Source organism: Cebus imitator, unplaced genomic scaffold (genome assembly GCF_001604975.1).
Source record: "Cebus imitator isolate Cc_AM_T3 unplaced genomic scaffold, Cebus_imitator-1.0 Scaffold193, whole genome shotgun sequence".
NCBI classification, from domain to species: Eukaryota; Metazoa; Chordata; class Mammalia; order Primates; family Cebidae; genus Cebus; species Cebus imitator.
The window spans coordinates 2,604,412-2,623,075 of record NW_016107508.1 but is presented as its reverse complement, the minus strand read 5'-3'; the positions used below and the strand labels follow the sequence as shown (position 1 = coordinate 2,623,075).

At 38.8% G+C, this 18,664-nt stretch overlaps 1 protein-coding gene across 2 annotated transcripts in view; it reads left to right on the top strand.

The window, feature by feature from the left end:
- Positions 1-19: 19 nt before the first annotated feature.
- The window catches only part of BTBD7 (BTB domain containing 7), a 63,705-nt gene continuing 45,060 nt past the window's right edge, over positions 20-18,664 (top strand). The window contains exons 1-2 of one of the 2 annotated variants that reach the window (XM_017546982.2): positions 20-1,315; positions 6,461-9,237. In XM_017546982.2, the coding sequence (XP_017402471.1) occupies positions 187-1,315; positions 6,461-6,537 (1,206 nt within the window). In that variant the 5' untranslated portion in view covers positions 20-186 and the 3' untranslated portion in view covers positions 6,538-9,237. Of the gene's footprint in view, positions 1,316-6,460; positions 9,238-18,664 lie in introns of those variants that run through there. The other variant, XM_017546981.2, reaches the window with a different exon arrangement.

Sequence of the window (18,664 nt, the reverse complement as noted above, 5' to 3'; positions counted from 1 at the left end):
CTCACCATTGTACTCCAGCCTGGGCAACAGAGTGAGACTCCATTTCTAAAAATTAAATTGAAAACTAAAATGAGTTATTTGAACTTTTGAACTTTTTCTTTATACAAAACAAATGCAATTTTGAGTGGTTCAGTAATGTCTGCTTGCAAAATTTTTCAGCATGAAAAATGTTAATGTTGAAAATGAATGTTAAGAAAAAAGAAACAAATTTTCATTTGTTTAATTTTCTTCTTAGGGACATCATCCTATTCTCAGCAAGGCTATGGTTGCGAATCAAAATTGTATAGCCTTGACCATGGCCATGAGAAACCGCAAGACAAAAAAAAGAGAACCTCTGGCCTTGCCACCCTCAAAAAGAAGTTTATTAAGCGTCGAAAATCTAATAGGTCTGCTGATCATGCCAAGCAGATGCGAGAACTCCTCTCTGGGTGGGATGTTAGAGATGTCAATGCATTAGTGGAGGAATATGAGGGAACATCAGCATTAAAGGAGCTTTCTCTACAAGCCAGTTTGGCTAGACCAGAAGCCCGGACATTGCAGAAAGATATGGCTGATCTTTATGAGTACAAGTATTGTACTGATGTAGACTTAATATTTCAAGAAACTTGTTTTCCTGTTCATCGTGCCATTTTGGCAGCAAGATGTCCATTTTTTAAAACACTGCTTTCTTCCTCACCTGAGTATGGGGCAGAGATAATAATGGACATCAATACAGCTGGTATTGATATGCCCATGTTTTCTGCTTTGTTACACTACCTTTATACAGGAGAGTTTGGAATGGAGGACTCAAGGTTTCAAAATGTCGATATCCTTGTTCAGCTTAGTGAAGAATTTGGAACACCAAATTCCCTTGATGTAGATATGCGTGGACTCTTTGATTACATGTGCTATTATGATGTCGTCCTTAGTTTTTCGTCAGACTCTGAACTGGTTGAAGCTTTTGGTGGAAATCAGAACTGTTTAGATGAAGAGCTCAAAGCCCACAAGGCTGTTATTTCTGCACGGTCCCCATTTTTTCGAAATTTATTACAAAGGAGGATACGAACTGGTGAAGAAATCACAGACCGAACTTTGAGGACTCCCACAAGAATTATATTAGATGAGTCGATTATACCAAAAAAATATGCAAAAGTGATATTACACTGTATGTATACCGACGTGGTGGACCTCTCTGTTTTGCACTGTAGCCCCTCTGTCGGGAGTCTCAGTGAAGTTCAGGCTCTCGTCGCAGGAAAGCCAAACATGACCAGGGCAGAAGAAGCCATGGAACTTTACCACATAGCACTGTTCTTGGAATTTAACATGCTTGCACAAGGTATGAAGTTCTGATTTTTAATTTTGATTTCTAGAATTATCTATTTCTCTTCCAAATTGAAAACACAACTATTATAGAATGATGGTTTCAGTGTTTGGGATGTTACAGAGTCAGTTTTTGTGAACCTTCAGTTAAGACATCTGAGAAAGATTGAGGGTCAGTAATTATGTGGTTCTTTATTTACTATTAAAATCAAGCATTCAGTACTAGTGACTAAGAGCATTAAATGAGACTTGAGGTACTTTCTTCCCTAATGTAAGACGATAGGTGTGGCAATATATAATTACCAACCTACACCGTCTCCACCTGAGCTTTGAAAGAGCTCAGTTTCCCATATTTTAAGGTTAGAGTCTCATATTTATGTTCAGTACCTTGCTGATGTTTAAAAGTTTGGATAAGAATAAAAATTCATTACAGAAATGAAGATAGTCACGTTTAGATACAAATTTAGTTAATCAGAATTGGGCAGGGCTTCAGATTTAAATTTTAAAACATTTCATATCTTATTTTTAGATTCAACTTGTACATCAAGCAACATCCTACAGCATGTAAAGCACAGTGCTAGACTCATGTGCCTTCTTCATTTAATTTAAACTAAAATTTTTAAATTAGGACAGCACATTTTTTTGTGTTATAGGCAAACAAATTCATGAAAGTTGCATTCGAAGTATATATTTGTTAGTAAATGTTAGAATCTTAAATATTTCTGAGCTGGAGAGAGACCTTTTGTAGGAGAGCAAAGACAATTTGCTGTTTTGACAGAGTGCATTCTTAGCTTTCTGTGATCATATATTAAAAGAAAATGTATGACACGAGACTACTTGAGAAATTTAATTTAGCTAATGCATATTGCTAAAGGAACATTAGAAGTTGCAAGTTAGAAGCGAATATTAATGGTTTGGGTAAGAGACATGAATTTAAATAAGGAAAGCTAAGTACCAGACTTGAAAATAATATGTATTATATGGTTAAGTCAGCCTATCAATCGGGCTTTGAGAAATTGACAGATAACCCCAGTAAAATAACATCAAGCTAGTCTCAGTGGTGTGTGGTTGTAGTTCCATCTACGTGGGAGGCCGAGGCAGGAAGATTGCTTGAGATCAGGAGTTCAGGGCTACATCAAATTGTGATCATACCTGTGACTAGCTACTGTACTCTACTCTGGGCAATACAGTGAGAACTCAGCTCTATTTTTTAAAAATCTCATAACAAAATGGGAAGTTATACAAAGAAGGCATTGATAAACAGTGAGAAAATGTTGAGACTTCTTTTACAATCTTTTAAAAATCTTATTTTACCATAATCCTTTTATAATATATGTTTTATTTTATTACAACAATCAAAATGTCATTAAAACATTTTATTAGTTTAAAATAAGAATCATGTACTAATAATAGACTATTTAGATGTCAAATTATAAGAAAAATGTTATCAAAAATATTGTAGCAGTTCAAGCTACTATTCATTTTTTCTGTAAAACTAAATTTATCAGACATTGCTTCTACGAAAAATTTGAAGGTTGCAACATTACCGAAAACATATAACCGTCTCTATTTTCTGAAAATTTTTTATTTTTGATGCCTTTTAATAAGAAACCAAATAATATATACGTATGAGAAAGCATTCCTTAATATATGTTTTTTCAGGGTTTTTTTTTGTGTGTGTGTGGTTTTTTTGTTGTATTAAAGATAAAGTCTTGCTCTTGTCGCTCAGACTGAAGGGCAGTGGCAGGATTTCAGCTCAGTGCAACCTCTGCCTCCTGGGTTGAAGTGATTCTTCTGTCTCAGCCTCCAGAGTAGCTGGTATTACAGACACCTGCCACCACGCCCAACTAATTTTTGTATTTTTAGAAGAGGCGGAGTTTCACCATGTTGGTCAGCTGATCTCAATCTCCTGACCTCAGGTGATCCACCCCCTTTGGCTGCCCAATATGCCAAGACTGCTGGCGTGAACCACCACACCCAGCCGGTTTTTAAAGTTTTATATGCGAAGTAAAATTGTCAGCCAACTCTTAGATCTTTGGTAATACTTAATTATTTATCTAGAGCTTACTTGAGTTAATTTTTTTTTTAGTGTTTAGCTTAAAGTTATATTTTATTCAGTGTATTTAAAGATATAAAATAATACTTTTTGCATTACCTAATCTGGTAACTTAAAATTTGCATTACCTAATCTGGTAAGCAAAAAAAATCTTGTGTACAAATGTTCCCTTAAATGTGGGTATACATGCTTTTCTTTTTCCCTTTGTTACTCAAAATAGAGTTTGAGTTATTTTTGTTTTGTTTTTTGTAACCCACATGGGGCTTATCTTTCTCCCATACCCATGAAATATTCATATTAGCGTTTATAAGAGACCATAATGGTAACATAATTTTTACCTCATTTCCAAAGGAAGAAGAATATTAGGTCACTTGAGGTAGGATTTTATACCATAAATCTCAAGAGTTCAAGTTCTAGAACCAGACAGACTAGGTTTGAATTCCTGTCTACCATGTCTTACTTAGTTTGACCTTAACCAGGTCACATTGCCTAAGCTCCTCTTTTCTCATTTGTAAAATAAGGATAGTAAACACTATAAATTATGAGGATTAAAGGAAATAATATGTTAAATGATTTGAATAGCACCTGTTACATAGTAAACATTCAGTAAATGTTAGCTGCTAAATTATAATAATCACCACAACATATGTCTTTCACTACCACATAGTTGTTTTTTTTTTTTAATAACTTAAGTTTAAAAAATAATTTTACTAGGCCCCGTGCAGTGGCTTACACCTGTAATCCCAACATTTTGGGAGGCTGAGGGAGGAGGATCATTTGAGCCCAAGAGTTTGAGACCAGCTTGGGCAGGATAGTGAGACCTCGTCTCTACAAAAAAAAAAAAAAAAAAAAAAAAAAAAAAATTTAGGCCAGGCACAGTGGCTCACACCTGTAATCCTAGCACTTTGGGAGGCTGAGATGGATGGATAACTTGAGGCCAGGAATTTGAGACCATCTTGACCAACATGGTAAAACCCCATCTCTACCAAAAAATACAAAAATTAGCCAGCATGGTGGTATGCACTTCTAGTCCCAGCTACTCGAGAAGCTGAGGTAGAATTGTTTGAACCTAGGAGGCAGAGGTTGCAGTGAGCCAAGAGTGCACCACTGCACTCCAGCCTGGAAGACAGAGCAAGTCTCCATCTCAAAAAATAATAATAAAAATACAAAAAAATTATCTGAATGTGGTGGCACACATCTGTAATCCCAGCTACTTGGGAGGCTGAGGCACAGAATCACTTGAACCTAGGAGGTGGAAGTTGGAGTGAGCCAAGATTGCACCACTGCACTCCAGCCTGGGTGATAGAGTGAGATTTTGTCTGAAGAAAAAAAAAAAGAAGGCAGTATAAGCAGACAGCTAGAGTAGTTTGGCAAGTGGGTAAAAGAAAGGATTCTTGGGGCCTAGTGCAGTGGCTCAAATGCCTGTAATTCCAGGGAGGCCAAGGCAGTCAGATCACTTGAGGTCAGGGATTCGAGACCAGCCTGACCAACATGGTGAAACCCCGTCTCTACTAAAAGAAACAAAAATTAGCTGGACGTGGTGATGCATACCTGTAATCACAGCTGCTTGGGAGGCTGAGGCACAAGAATTGCTTGAACCCAGGAGGTGGAAGTTGCAGTAAGCCAAGATCGCGCCAATGAACCCCAAGCCTGGGCAATTGAGTGAGACTCTGTCTCAAAAAAATAAGCCGGGAGGGTTGGAGTTCTTGGCCTACAGAGAATGTGTTTTATATAAATAGGGAAAAGCAGGTAGTCGGTAATCTCAAGTATGTAATGGGGCCTCAACTTACAGACCTGGCATTTAGGACCAGATTTAACTTCCCTTGATTTTCATTTAAACATAACAAATTGAATATGTTTAATTTTATTTCCTTCAGAGCCCTAATATTATAGTAAAGGAATAAAACAAATGTAAACTCACAAGGACAAAAAGACAAAGATACCTAAGAAGAAAACAGCAATGAGGAAGAGGATGTTGAAATTTTTGGAAGATGGAAAGCAGATAGAGACCTGATTACTGGCTGAACAGAGGAGCAGCCTGTAATTCTAGATTCTGTAAAAGGGGCTACTGAGGAGAAGGGAGAGAGCTCTGGCATGGCTCAGACCAGGAGGAACTAAGTACTCTGGAAAGAAGGGATACGCATAGTGTAAAACTTAAAAGAGAGTTGATTTTAAGTCTGAATACTGAGTGGTCAGACCCTTTCCCCCACCCCAGAATTCATCTTTATGTATGGTATTAGAAAAGGATGGTTTTGTTCTCCATATAGTGAGCCAAGTACTCTCTACTAAAAAATCCATTTCCCCTCCTGATTTGTGCCACTCTTAAAGCTCTCATGTGGCCAGGTGCGGTGACTCACACCTGTAATCTCAGCACTTACGGATGCCAAGGTGAGCGGATCACATGAAGTCAGGAGTTCAAGACCAGCGTGACCAATGTGGGGAAACCTCATCTTTACTAAAAATACAAAAAATTAGCTGGGCATAGTGGCGCATGCCTGTTATCCCAGCTACTCGGGAGGTAGAGGTTGTGGTAAGCCCAGATTGCGCCACTGTACTCCAACCTGGGCAACAAGAGCAAAACTCCATCCTCCCTACCCCCCTACCCCCCAAAAAAAGGCTACCATGCATGCATGGATTGTATTCATGCATCAGTACTCAGTTTCCATTTTGTCCCAATGGTCCATTTGTCTCTTCTTGCATTACTGTCACTTGCAACGAGGTGGCAAGCCCTTGTACCTGCCCCCTCAATTCCCCTCTCTGTTACTGCCCCCACAACAAAACACAGGAGACCTGAGATTTTCTAAAATTTTCTGAATTTTCTAAAGAAATTAGAGATTCCAAATCTGGAAATAGCTACAGAGGAGGGTAGGAATGAAGCACAGAGTTTTACTATAATTATGTGAAACCCTATGGTGAAATCACCTACTTTGTTACTTCTGCTGTAATGCATCCAGGCAGATATAAGAAGAAATTGGAGTCCTGGAAATGGTGAGCAGCTCAAAAGTATATACACTTACAGATACTGATGTTTTGGGTTTCCACAATGAAATTACACTCAGGGGTTACACAATGAAAAAGCCAGCTTGCCTTCCATTTGTTTTACAGAAGAGACTACAGTCAGCAAGCCTGCCTGTGCAGCAGAGCTTTCAAACAGCTGTTTACTGCCTCAGTCTTATATATGACAACCCATCCAAGGATAACTGGACATTTGAGGAAAGCTTCCAAATTGAGACAGAGATCAGAGCAAAAAGAACAAAGTCCTGGAGAAAACAGACAATGAAGGGAGCAGAAGAAAACTTCATAGAATCAAAATATCCTTATATAAAAGAACTTTTATGGAATCAGTGAGACACAGTAGGATCCTATTAAAGTAAAAACAGGAGCTCTTGGAAATAAGATAGCAGAAATGAAAGATGTAATGGAAGCATTGAAAGGTAAAGCTGAGGAAATCTAGAAAGTAAATAATAAAGAGATGAGGAGACAAGAAAACTAGAGTATTCATCCAAGATCTAATATCTAACAAATAATGGCTTTAGAAATATATGCCAGTGAAAAGTGAAGAGACTACAGTATCTAAGGAGTAATATAAGAAATATTTCCAAAACTAAAGGAATTTCTATAAAAAAAAGTTTCTTTTTCAGAACACTAGGGGAAAAGAGACAATTTAAAAATGTTGCAGAGAGGAGAAAAATTAGTTTCCATGCAAAGAAATAGGAATCAGATGGTATTGAAATTTTTAGTAGCAACAACTGAATACCATAATACAGTGAAGTAGTGCCTTCCAAAAGCTGATAGAAAATTATTTTAAACACAAAATCTTATATTTAGCCAAATAGTCAATCAAGTGTAAGGCTAAATAAAGGCATTTTTCAGTCATACCTCGAAAAACTGCCTGAGTAGGGCTATTTCCCCTGCTTCCCCATTCAGGCAGCTGCTAAGAACGTATTCTACCAAATGACGAAGCAAACCAAGAACAAAGAAGTGAAGAATCTAGAAAATGGAGTCCAACATGGGAAGGAAGCAAAGGGAGATCCCAGGCATCAGCCACATAGTAGGTCTAGTAGGCATTCAGTCTAGCCCAGACCAGGATGGTGAAAGGCTCCAAGGAAGGAGGTGTCCAGGAAGAAATCAATTACTTTCAGTGTTTGAACATTAAATAGCAAATGACAAAGCAATTTTATGGCTCTTTTGGTGCATTTATGAAGAATTAGCAATAGGTTAATAGAAAATGAAGCAAACAGAAAAAGAAATGAATATTTCCAAGATAAACATTAGATATGAAAGAATATATAATTTTAGTACACAGCATGCCTCAGTGGTAAGCACTAATTATAATGTAAACATAGAATATTGATTTAATAAAAATTGTAATATAGAGAGGTAAATACTAGAAGAAAGAGCTTAAGAATTGAGAGTAGTTACCTCTGGGGAGCAGAACTGAAATTGGAAAGGATGTAGGACAAGGGGTTTATTTTTTTAGGGTTAGCATTGTGTTACTACTAGACTTTTTAAATGATGAGCATATACTACTTTGATTATAAAATTAACTTTTAAAATATAAAGATGTGATATCAGTGCCCATAAGAACCAGAGAAACCAAGAGAAGGCCGTAGCCCTAAAGAACTGGAGACTATCATATCTTTGAGGGCTGTTAACTAATGAGCTCATGCTTATAATTTGAGTATACGGGGGACTGTTACTTATCTCCATTGGTCATCCTGTCAGCCTGTGAATGTGATGGGGCTCAGAGATTATTAACTAGCCTTTTCCCAGGTTTGGAAGTCACAAAGCTGTAACTCATACTAGCTCTTCTGACTCTAGGCCCAGGAATTTGGGCATGGTAGGAGAAGGGAGAAATGTGAGACCTAATTTCCAGGGATGAAGGTGTGAAACATCAACTTGTCGGAGCCACAGCTGTGAGCCGGATTTGTTGCTGAACAACAAATCATTACTGCCGACTTGGGTTGGGGTAATGTGGGCTCAGCTAGGAGGTTTAAAACCATGGGGCCAGGGATCTGGGTCGCTCACTCAAACTTTGCTTCAGAGCACTTAGCCAGAGAACAGGGGCTTTGTATTGTTGCAGCTATTATATCCTGATTAGATAGCATTCTTACATTCGTTATTTGACTTTTCTGGCTGCCTAGCATTAGGACCTTCTTCCTAGTATCACTGTGTAGGACTTCATAGGAGGCAGAGCCCACCTCCCAGGAGAAAAGCCTTAAAGGTCATGTACTTTCTTCTTCAGGCTTCTCTGGTCAGGGTTAGTGTTAGTGGTACAGAAAAGCAGGCACTATAGAGAATTATTTCTGGAAGCAGAGTGGGGCAGCAACATCTAGCGGAAAAGGAGAGAAGGCCATGGCAGTGGTGCCATTGATGACAGTCACCTTCCAGAGACACAGTGTGAGAGCTTTAGTGGGTGGCCAGGGTTCCAGGGCAACTCGGTCTTCACGGCTTCCATGTAGTAGAGTCCTCATTCTGCAGCCTTCCTAAGTCCATGTTTACTGAGCTGGGTCTCGAGCTTTTCCAGCAACACCGTGGATTAACAGTGTCCTTTCAGATAAATTCCTTTTCTCTTTAAGCCAACTAGAGTTGTTTTCTGCTATTACAGTGTAAGAAGGCTGACTGGTCACAGTACCTATATTTAAAAGACTAGCATTTAAAATTCCAAAAGAGATGACTAGATTGGAAGAGTTTCAAAAGAAGGACCACATGTTTGATCACTTTGATTTTTTCATAATGACCTTAGCATATACTGGGTAAACAACTCTGAAAATGTGAGGAACAGCAAGAGTGTACCAATCATTGGTAATTTTTTTTTTTTTGAGACGGAGTTTCGCTCTTGTTACCCGGGCTGGAGTGCAATGGCGCGATCTCGGCTCCCTGCAACTGCAACCTCCACCTCCTGGGTTCAGGCAATTCTCCTGCCTCAGCCTCCTGAGTAGCTGGGATTACAGGCACACGCCACCATGCCCAGCTAATTTTTTGTATTTTTAGTAGAGACGAGGTTTCACCGTGTTGACCAGGATGATCTCGATCTCTTGACCTTGTGATCCACCCGCCTCGGCCTCCCAAAGTGCTGAGATTACAGGCGTGAGCCACCGCGCCTGGCCTCATTGGTAATTTTTTGAGGAAAAGTTCATTGTTTAGGAGAACTGTAGATTTACTCATGTACTTTAATCAGCCTTGTCATAAATACTGTTGACCTCAGAGCAGAATAGCCTAGAATTAGCACCAACATCTACATGCATATTTCCAGTGCAAGACATTTTACTGTAGACTTCAAACTGTAGATTTTGTTTTTTCATCTTGATCACAAATGCATAAATACTGGTGACCTCAGAGCAAAATAGCCGAGAATTAGTACCAAACACTTTTACCTTACAGTAAAGTGCAAGACATTTTACTGTAGATTTGAAACTGTAGATTTTGTTTTTTCATCTTGATCACAAATGCATTTTTCAGTTTTACAATATGAAATTTATTTATAACTGGTTCCAAAATGGACTCTAATACATTTGCCCATATTTTTAGTCATAATGGATGTGATTATATTTTATTGAATTAAAAGCCTAACAGAGAAGCAACTGAAAGCAATGACCTCATTTTTTCCCTTAGCAACTTGGTCGCTTTCCAAGAGTGTGTGGCTTGAAACAAATGCAAAATAGCAAAGACGTACTGTCCCCATTCACTCATCCATTTCTCCCTCTCCCCAACCTCTGTTGTCTACATATTGACAATCTTCCCTGTGTCTCAGTTCTGTTGAGCTGGCAGTTGATTTTATTTCTGTTTGCAATTGTTTCCTCTAAAGCAAATTTCTGAATATACTTCCTAGAGAAGAATGGGGCTAAGCTAAAGACCATTATCAACAGATCAGAGTAGTAAATGTAGGTTTCAGTTAAGCATGCAACACAAATGAAGAGTTAATCTCAGTTTCACGAATGGCAGTTCAAGTGACTCTGAAGTTGCTGTAGATCTCTAATCATAATAAAATATAACATTTGAAAAACATTACTACTCAAAATTATGAGTAGAACTCTGAAGTACATTGTGTAGGCTAGGCACAGTGTCTCATGCCTGTAATTCCAGCAGTTTTGGAGGCCGAGACCAGTGGTTTGCTTGATTCCGGGAGTTCAAGATCAGCCTGGACAACATTGTGAGACCCCCGTCTCTACACACACACAAAAATTAAAAAATAAAAAATAGACCAGGCACAGTGGCTGACACCTGTAGTCCCAGTACTTTGGAAGGCTGAGATGGGCAGATCACATGAGTCTAGGAGTTTGAGACCAGCCTGGACAACATGGTGAAACCCTGTCTCCACAAAAATTAGCTGAGTATGGTGGCTCACACCTACCTAGCTACTCAGGAGGCTGAGGTAGGAGGACCTCTTCAGCCCACGAGGTGAGTCTGCAATAAACCAAGACCATGCCACTGCACTGCAGCCTGGGTGACAAGAGTGAGACCCTGTCTCAAAAACAAAAAGTTAAAAATTAAAAAATATAAAGTATAATATTTAATTGCATATTTTGTTTTAAAGCTTAAATCATTTTTTGTATAGACTACAAACTCTTTGCCTCTCACCCTCTGCTCTCACTTTTCATTTGGGGTGTCTTTGCCTTTTATCATTAAATGTCCAAATTCTACTCTAACCTTTAAGAGTGAACTCACATGCTACTTTCCTTGTTTTACTTAGCCATTCCAAGTTTAAAGTGCTTTCTACATCCTGAGAATTTCTAAAACACTTTTTATTGTTCTTAGGGTTTTATGTCTTCTAACTAGTTTTGGAATTACCTAGGTACCTGTCTCATTTTTTCTATCACCTAGCATGTTATATTCTCCCTAAGTTGTATATCAAAATCTTGACAATCATTTTTGAATAGTGACCATTTTTGAATCTTGGTCATTTTTGAATAACCTGAGAAACTAGCACACTGCTTTGCTCTTAGTATACTGTCAGCTACATGTTTCAAATTATTTTTAATACCTTTGAAAGCTGAGTAACGTTTTCTTTAAAAAAAACAGTGGGTGGGAAATAGTAGGGGCTATAATAAATTGTACCCCTAGGAGTTGCAAACAAAATGAAAGCACTTAACCCCAGTATAGGAACAAAATATAAAGTATTATTTATAAAAGTTCAGATATGGTCTAAATGCTATAACTCTCTACCATTTAATTCATGATTTAAGTTTAATATCAGAAAATCTGTCTCATCAACTGTTTACTTGTCAATTCATTGATTTAAAATAGAGTATCAGTTGAATTTAGAAAATTCTCCAAAGCCAGGTTAATGCTGTTAATCTTTTGAAGCCAAAAAAGAAGTTTAATCCAGGGGCAGTCTTTCCTTCTGCACTAATTTATAATTTAGATCAAAGAACTAATTACATATGTAAAATTTAATAAAAATTTATAGTAATAATGAGATTATGGTAAATTATATAACTCAGAATGTTAAGGTAACTTGAAAATTCTTAATCTAAATTAAGCATCTTTTTACTTCTTACTTGTGGATTTATTAAGGGAAAATAAATTTTAAGGAGTTGCTAGTATTTGTCTATTGAAAGCAGAATGTTTATTTACTCTTATTTGTATACTTAAAAGACATTGTATTGGCCTGGTGCAGTGGCTCTTGCCTGTAATCCCAGTACTTTCAGAGGCTGAAGCAGGCAGATCACTTAAGGCCAGGAGTTTGAGACCAACCTGACCAACATAGTGAAACCCCATCTCTACTAAAAATGCAAAAATTAGCCGGGCATGGTGGCGCACACCTGTAATCCCAGTTACTCTGGTGGCTAAGGCATGAGAACTGCTTGAACCGGGGAGGCAGAGATTACGTTGAGCTGAGATGGTGCTATATACTTCAGCCTGGGTGACAGAGCAAGAGACTCTGTCTCAAAACCAAACCAAAACAGTGCATATAAATAAATATTATAGCTTGTTATATGACTTTTAAAATGTAAGTATATATCAAGTCCTTTGTAGCTAAAACAAGAAATGTTACCTCTCAGATATGCACTGTTCATCTGTAGTAGAATCCATTAAATGTCTAAATTTATTTTTATTTAAAATAATACGTGCAGAATTTGGCTGTGCACGGTGGCTCACGCCTGTAATCCCAACACTTTGGGATGCCATGGTGAGGGGATAACTTGAGCTCAGGAGTTCAAGACAAGCCTGGCAACATGGCAAAGCCACGTCTCTTAAAAAAAAAATTAGCCAGGTGTGTTGGCATGTGCTTGTAGTCTCAGCTCCTCAGGAGGCTAAGGTGGGAGGACAGCTTGAGCCCAAGAGGCAGAGGTTTCAGTCAGCTGAGATTGTACCACTTCCAACCTGGGTGACAGAGCCAGACCATGTGTCAAAATAAACAGCAACAATAAAAATTATACAAAGTTTAGTTAGAAGCTTTCTCAACAAACAAAACCTTTTCTCTAATAATAAAATTCGAAGGATGAAGGGAAAAGGCAAAATAGCAGACTTTGTAAACTGATGGCAGCACATTTGTCCTGAATTATTGAGATATATGTTCTTCACACCTTGCACATATCACCATTTATATATGACTTTCAAAGTAAAATAGAATAATTAACATCAATTGAGGCCAGGTATGGTGCCATCTGCCACCAAGGAATGCAGAATGAATGGAGGCTAAGATATAAGTGATTTGTTACAAGGAAAATAAGACTGAGGAGGAGGGGTTTACTCACTAAAGAGGGAAAATGACAGAAGGAAGGAAGAACCTCTGCATTGTACAAATATCCTGGCTTTTCAAACTCACAGTTGAGATAGCATAGGCCGGGCACAGTGGCTCACGCCTGTAATCCCAACACTTTGGGAGGCCAAGGCGGGCAGATCACGAGATCAGGAGTTTAAAAAGAGCCTGGCCAACATGGTGAAACCCCGTCTCTTAAAGTATAAAAATTAGCTAGGTGTGGTAGTCGGCGCCTGTAGTCCCAGCAACTCAGGAGGCTGAGGCAGGAGAATCACTTGAACCTGGGAGGCAGAGGTTGCAGTGAGCCGAGACCGCACCACTGTACTCCAGCCTGGGCAACAGAGGAAGACTCCGTCTCAAAAAAATAAAATAAAACAAGCATTGGTCTTATCTCTTTAAATATCCAGAGGAAGACTGTCACCAGATGTAAGAATTTTGTTTACCTCTAGTTGTAGAAGTGAAAAACTATTTCAAGAATGAAGATAGATTGATAATATTACTTTGCTGTTACTGTGTAAAAAACACTATACTAAGCCTTTTTTATGGAATCCTGTACTTAACCTTCCCAGTAACCTGTTTGGTAACTGCTATCATGCTTTCTGTAATAGAAATGAGGTAACAAATCCTAAGTTGCTACTCTCCAAGGCTACTTCAGCAGATCAAAAGATGAACTTCAAGAATGTGTTGAGCACCTACTCTACACTCAGTGACCAAGCTTCATGTATACTTTGCGCTTCAGCAGACTTTAGATAATACACTTGGTAACATTCATAAATAAACCATGTCCTGTAGCAACTCTGTGGTAAAACTTGACATCTGAATTAATTCGTTTCAAAAACAGTTCATGCTCATTGCTGGGGGAAAAAATAAATGATACAGAAACATAGCAGAAAGTGAATTTTCACCTACTACCAATGCTTTTCCCAAACCCTTGTTAGTGACTTACTGTGAACAGTTTGATGGTTTTTCCTTTCAAATCTTTATATGTGTATGCATACCTGTGTCTGTATTTCACGTACATATCTTATTCTGTTGTAATAGCATCACACTGTATTCCTGTTTTTTTCATATTTAATAAACCTTGGGAAAATGATTATGTCAGTATATAGCTTACTTTTAATAACTGATGTTTTTTGAGTTACTGTCTAAAAATATAATAGTTGCACTGATGTCCAGCTAGTCAGATAACACAGGTAATACTTAAAGTGTTTAAAAACCATAAAGTCTCACTCTTGTGATAACTACCGTCAACAAAAACTACCTTTTGGGGGTGGGTGCGGTGGCTCATACCTGTAATCCCAGCACTTTGGGAGGCCGAGGCGGGAAGGTCACCTGAGGTCGGGAGTTTGAGACCAGCCTGACCAACATGGAGAAACCCCGTCTCTATTAAAAATACAAAACTAGCCAGGTGTGGTGGTCCATGCCTGTAACCCCAGCTACTCTGGAGACTGAGGCAGGAGAATCTGTTGAACCCAGGAGTTAGAGGTTGTGGTGAACTGAGATCGAGTCATTGCACCCCAGCCTGGGCAACGAGAACAAAACTCCATCTCAAAAAACAAAACAAAACAAAACAAAAGTACCTTTTGGGCTAGGTGAGGTAGCTCATGCCTATAATCCCAGCACTTTGGGAGGCTGAAGTGAGTGGATCACTTGAGTCCAGGAGTTTGAGACCAGCCTGGGCAACATGGTAAAACTCTGTCTCTACCGAAAAATACAAAAATTAGGGCACAGTGGCTCTTGCCTGTAATCCTAGCATTTTGGGAGGCCAAGGCAGGCAGATCGCCTGACTCCAGGAGTTTGAGATCAGCATGGATAACATTAGTGAAACCCCATCTCTACAAAAGAAAGAAAGAAAGAAAGAAAGAAATTAGCTGGGCATACTGGCGCACACCTGTGGTCCCAGCTATTCGGGAAGCTGAGGTGGGAGGATCACCTGAGCCCAAGAGGCGGAGGTTGCGGTAAGCCGAGATTGTGCCACTGCACTCCAGCCTGAGTGACAGAGTAAGACCCTATCTCAAAAACAAAAACAAAAATTAGCTGGGCATGGTGGTGGATGCCTATAATCCCCGATACTCAGAAGGCCAAGATGGGAGAATTGCTTGAGTCCACCGAGGTCGAGGCTACAGTGAACTGTGAACTGTGATTGTACTGCTGTGTTTCAGCCTGGATGACAGAACAAGATATTTTAAAAACAAAAGTGTTGGGATTATGGGTGTGAGCCACCACACCCAGCCAAAAGGTACCTTATTATAAATATCTTCAAAGGACCGAGTCTTAGTTCAGAGAGTACATATGATGGGACTGCCAAAACACTCTGAATATACACTGTCCAGAAACTGCTTGGCTTCAACCGTTTTTTCATATATTTGGTCTCCATTGTAAATTAACATGGGCTGGCCTTATTAAATATGTCTCCACAAAGGGATTATTTGATACAGTAAAAGAATTTGAGCTCTGTTACGATTCTTTGCACTAAAACATTTTTATTATATCTCATACTTAGTTACTGACATGTTTATGTTTATAAAATTCTGATAAATGTTATACATGTCATGAAATTTAAGGGTGAAATATACATACATCTAAAAGTAGTGCCAAAAAAATCAAAATACATTTGTACACTTAAATGTCTTTGTTTCTAGTGATATTCATTTTCAACCATAATAGCCTTTTCTGAAGCGGTTTGTTTGGTTTTTATATAAGGTTTTCTTTGTCAATGTTCCTTTCTAATTGAAGGTTACATTGCTTACATTAAAGAACAATGCTGAATTTTGAAACTGATTCACTAAAATATCTCTGGAAAATACATGGGCATTACCTTGTTTTTCTAAATCTTTTGATATCTGAGCTTGTATCTAATGAGCAGTCAGAAATTTGTCTAAGCTAAACTGCGTGATTATTTGTTATTCTTATGCCTCATCTTAAACCCTAGTTTGATAGTTTTTGTTTATAAGTATGAACAGTAAAAATATTAAGAAGCTAAAGTCTTCAGTGGTGTGAGCACCGCTTCTAAACTACATTTGATGTGAAATTTTTTAGAGGCAGTATATTAAATAAAAGTAGATGGATACAGTGTTATAAATCTGATCATCACATTGGGTCTATCAAGTTAAGAGAATAGCTGCTGTCCTAGTTTTCAAGCAAATAAAGTTAAAAATGGGACATTATTGGGACTAAAAATTATATAGCCTATCAACTCAAATAAGCCCCTTGTTATAGAATTAGCACCATGATTCCTGTTCTCATTTAACAAACATTTATTGAGCTCTTACTGTGTGCCAGACTCTGAGATTAAAGTAATGAAAATGATAGTCCACCAGCCTAGCCAACATGGTGAAACCCTGTCTCTACTAAAAATACAAAAATTAGCTGGGTGTGGTGGTGGGCCCCTGTAATCCCAGCTGCTTGGGAGGCCAAGGCAGGAGAATCGCTTGAACCCAGGAAGCAGAGGTTGCAGTGAGCTGTAGTTATGCCACTGCACTCCGCCCTAGGCAACAGAGCAAGACTCTGTCTCAAAAAGAAAAAAGAAAATGATAGTCCAGTGTTAAGTACCAATAGGCAGTTACAGCATGAGTGCCCTAATAGAACAAAGAAATGGATACTGGGGGAGTACCTAGGAGGAAAAGAAACCCCAGATGGAAGGGGAGGACAGAAGGACATTATCAAAATTTCCCAGAGAATGAGTTAGGAGTTAAGTAAAGATTGGAGGTGAGAGGGAGCATTATCAGGCAGCAGGAACTGGCCTAGAAATAAATGAGAGCTAGGCATTTTTGGCTGGAGAGGCTGGGGTTGCAAAGATAAGAGAGGTGTGGCAAAAAGTGAGGCAGACAGGGCTGTATGATAAAGAATTCATTATACTAAACTGAGACAATCAGCTTTATCCTGACTATCTTAAGTCTTGTGGCCTGATGACATTTGTGTTTTCTGAAGGCTGTCAGGCTGCAACATACAAAGACTGTAAGAAATGTAGAAATAGTGGGGGTTTTTAAAGTATGTAACATTCTGCTGTAAGTAGGTGAAATCCATAAATTGTGTATCAAAATTACTAATTCTTTTTAAAAGCTTTATACTCTATATATTCATTTATTCGACAGAATTTGTGGAGCACCTGTTCTTTATCAGGCACTGTGTCAAGCACTTTACTCACATTATCCTCTATGGTACGTTTTTCCTCCTTTTACAGCCAAATGGAGATTAAAAATACTGTCTTGGCCACCATGTGTGGCCAAGACTATTAAAAGAGACAGAAACTTGAAAGTTATGCTTCTCTGTGGATAAATAGTCACGTACCACATAATGATGTTTCAGTCAACAGCAGACCACATGTACAGCGGTGTTCCTATAAGGTTATAAAATACGTACTTTTGGCCAGGCGCAGTGGCCCAATGCCTGTAATCCAAGCACTTTGGGAGGCTGAGGCAGGTGGATCGCCTAAGGTCAGGAGTTTGAGACCAGCCTGGCCAACATGGTGAAACCCCGTCTCTACTAAAAATTCAAAGATTAGCCAGGTGTGGTGGTAGGCTCCTATAATCCCAGCTACTCAGGAGGCTGAGGCAGGAGAATTGCTTGAACCTAGGAGGCAGAGATTGCAGTGAGCTGAGATCATGCCATTGCACTCCAGCCTGAGGACCAAGAGTGAGCTTTCATCTCAAAAAAAAGAATGTACTTTCACTGTACCTTTTTAATGTTTAGATGTGTCTAGATGAACAAATAGTTACCATTGCATTACCATGTTACAGCTAGAAAGTGTTAAGGCCAAGATTTAAATCCTGGTCCTTGTCATTCCAGAGCTGTTCTTCCCCAGGAGGGGGAAGAGGGATATAATCTCTGAGAAGAAATCATCTGTAAGGTATACTGTTTTGAAGGGTACACATGATCATAATTTTCTGAAAAATTTTTTTTTTTTTTTTTTGATTCGGAGTTTCGTTCTTGTTGCCCAGACTGGAGTGCAATAGTGTGATCTCAGCTCACTGCAACCTCCGCCTCCCGGGTTCAAGCGATTCTCCTGCCTCAGCCTCCCAAGTAGCTGGGATTACAGGCACCTGCCACCACACCTGGCTAATTTTTTGTATTTTTAGTAGAGATGAGGTTTCACCATGTTGGCCAGGCTGGTCTCGAACTCCACCCACCTCAGCCTCCCAGAGTGTTGGGATTTACGGGTGCGAGCCACGATACCTAGCTGAAAAACATAATTACATGGCTGTACCCCAAAAGCTTTGGGTTTTCCCTTCATTGATATTCTCAATCCCATTATAATAGTTTACTCTTCATTACTAGTGGGATATGGTCTAAGGATAGTAAAGTACAGATATAAATGGTTTTTATTTAACATTTTAATAAATCTATGACAAGAAATTATACATTTGGGTTGCCACTGTTTCTGTTCTCATTACAGGTCTTTGACTTGCTTCTGCTGTCTTCAGACTGTGCTCCCTCCCTTCCCCCTTGCACACCCCACAAATCCTGTGCTTGCCATGGTAGTAGAATACATCAATACAGTGGGTACCTTTATCAGGGAACCTTGATTATAGTAATAGCTGTCATTCATTTAACATTTACCCTAAGGTAAGCAATGGACTAAGGGGGGTGTATAATTTAATCCT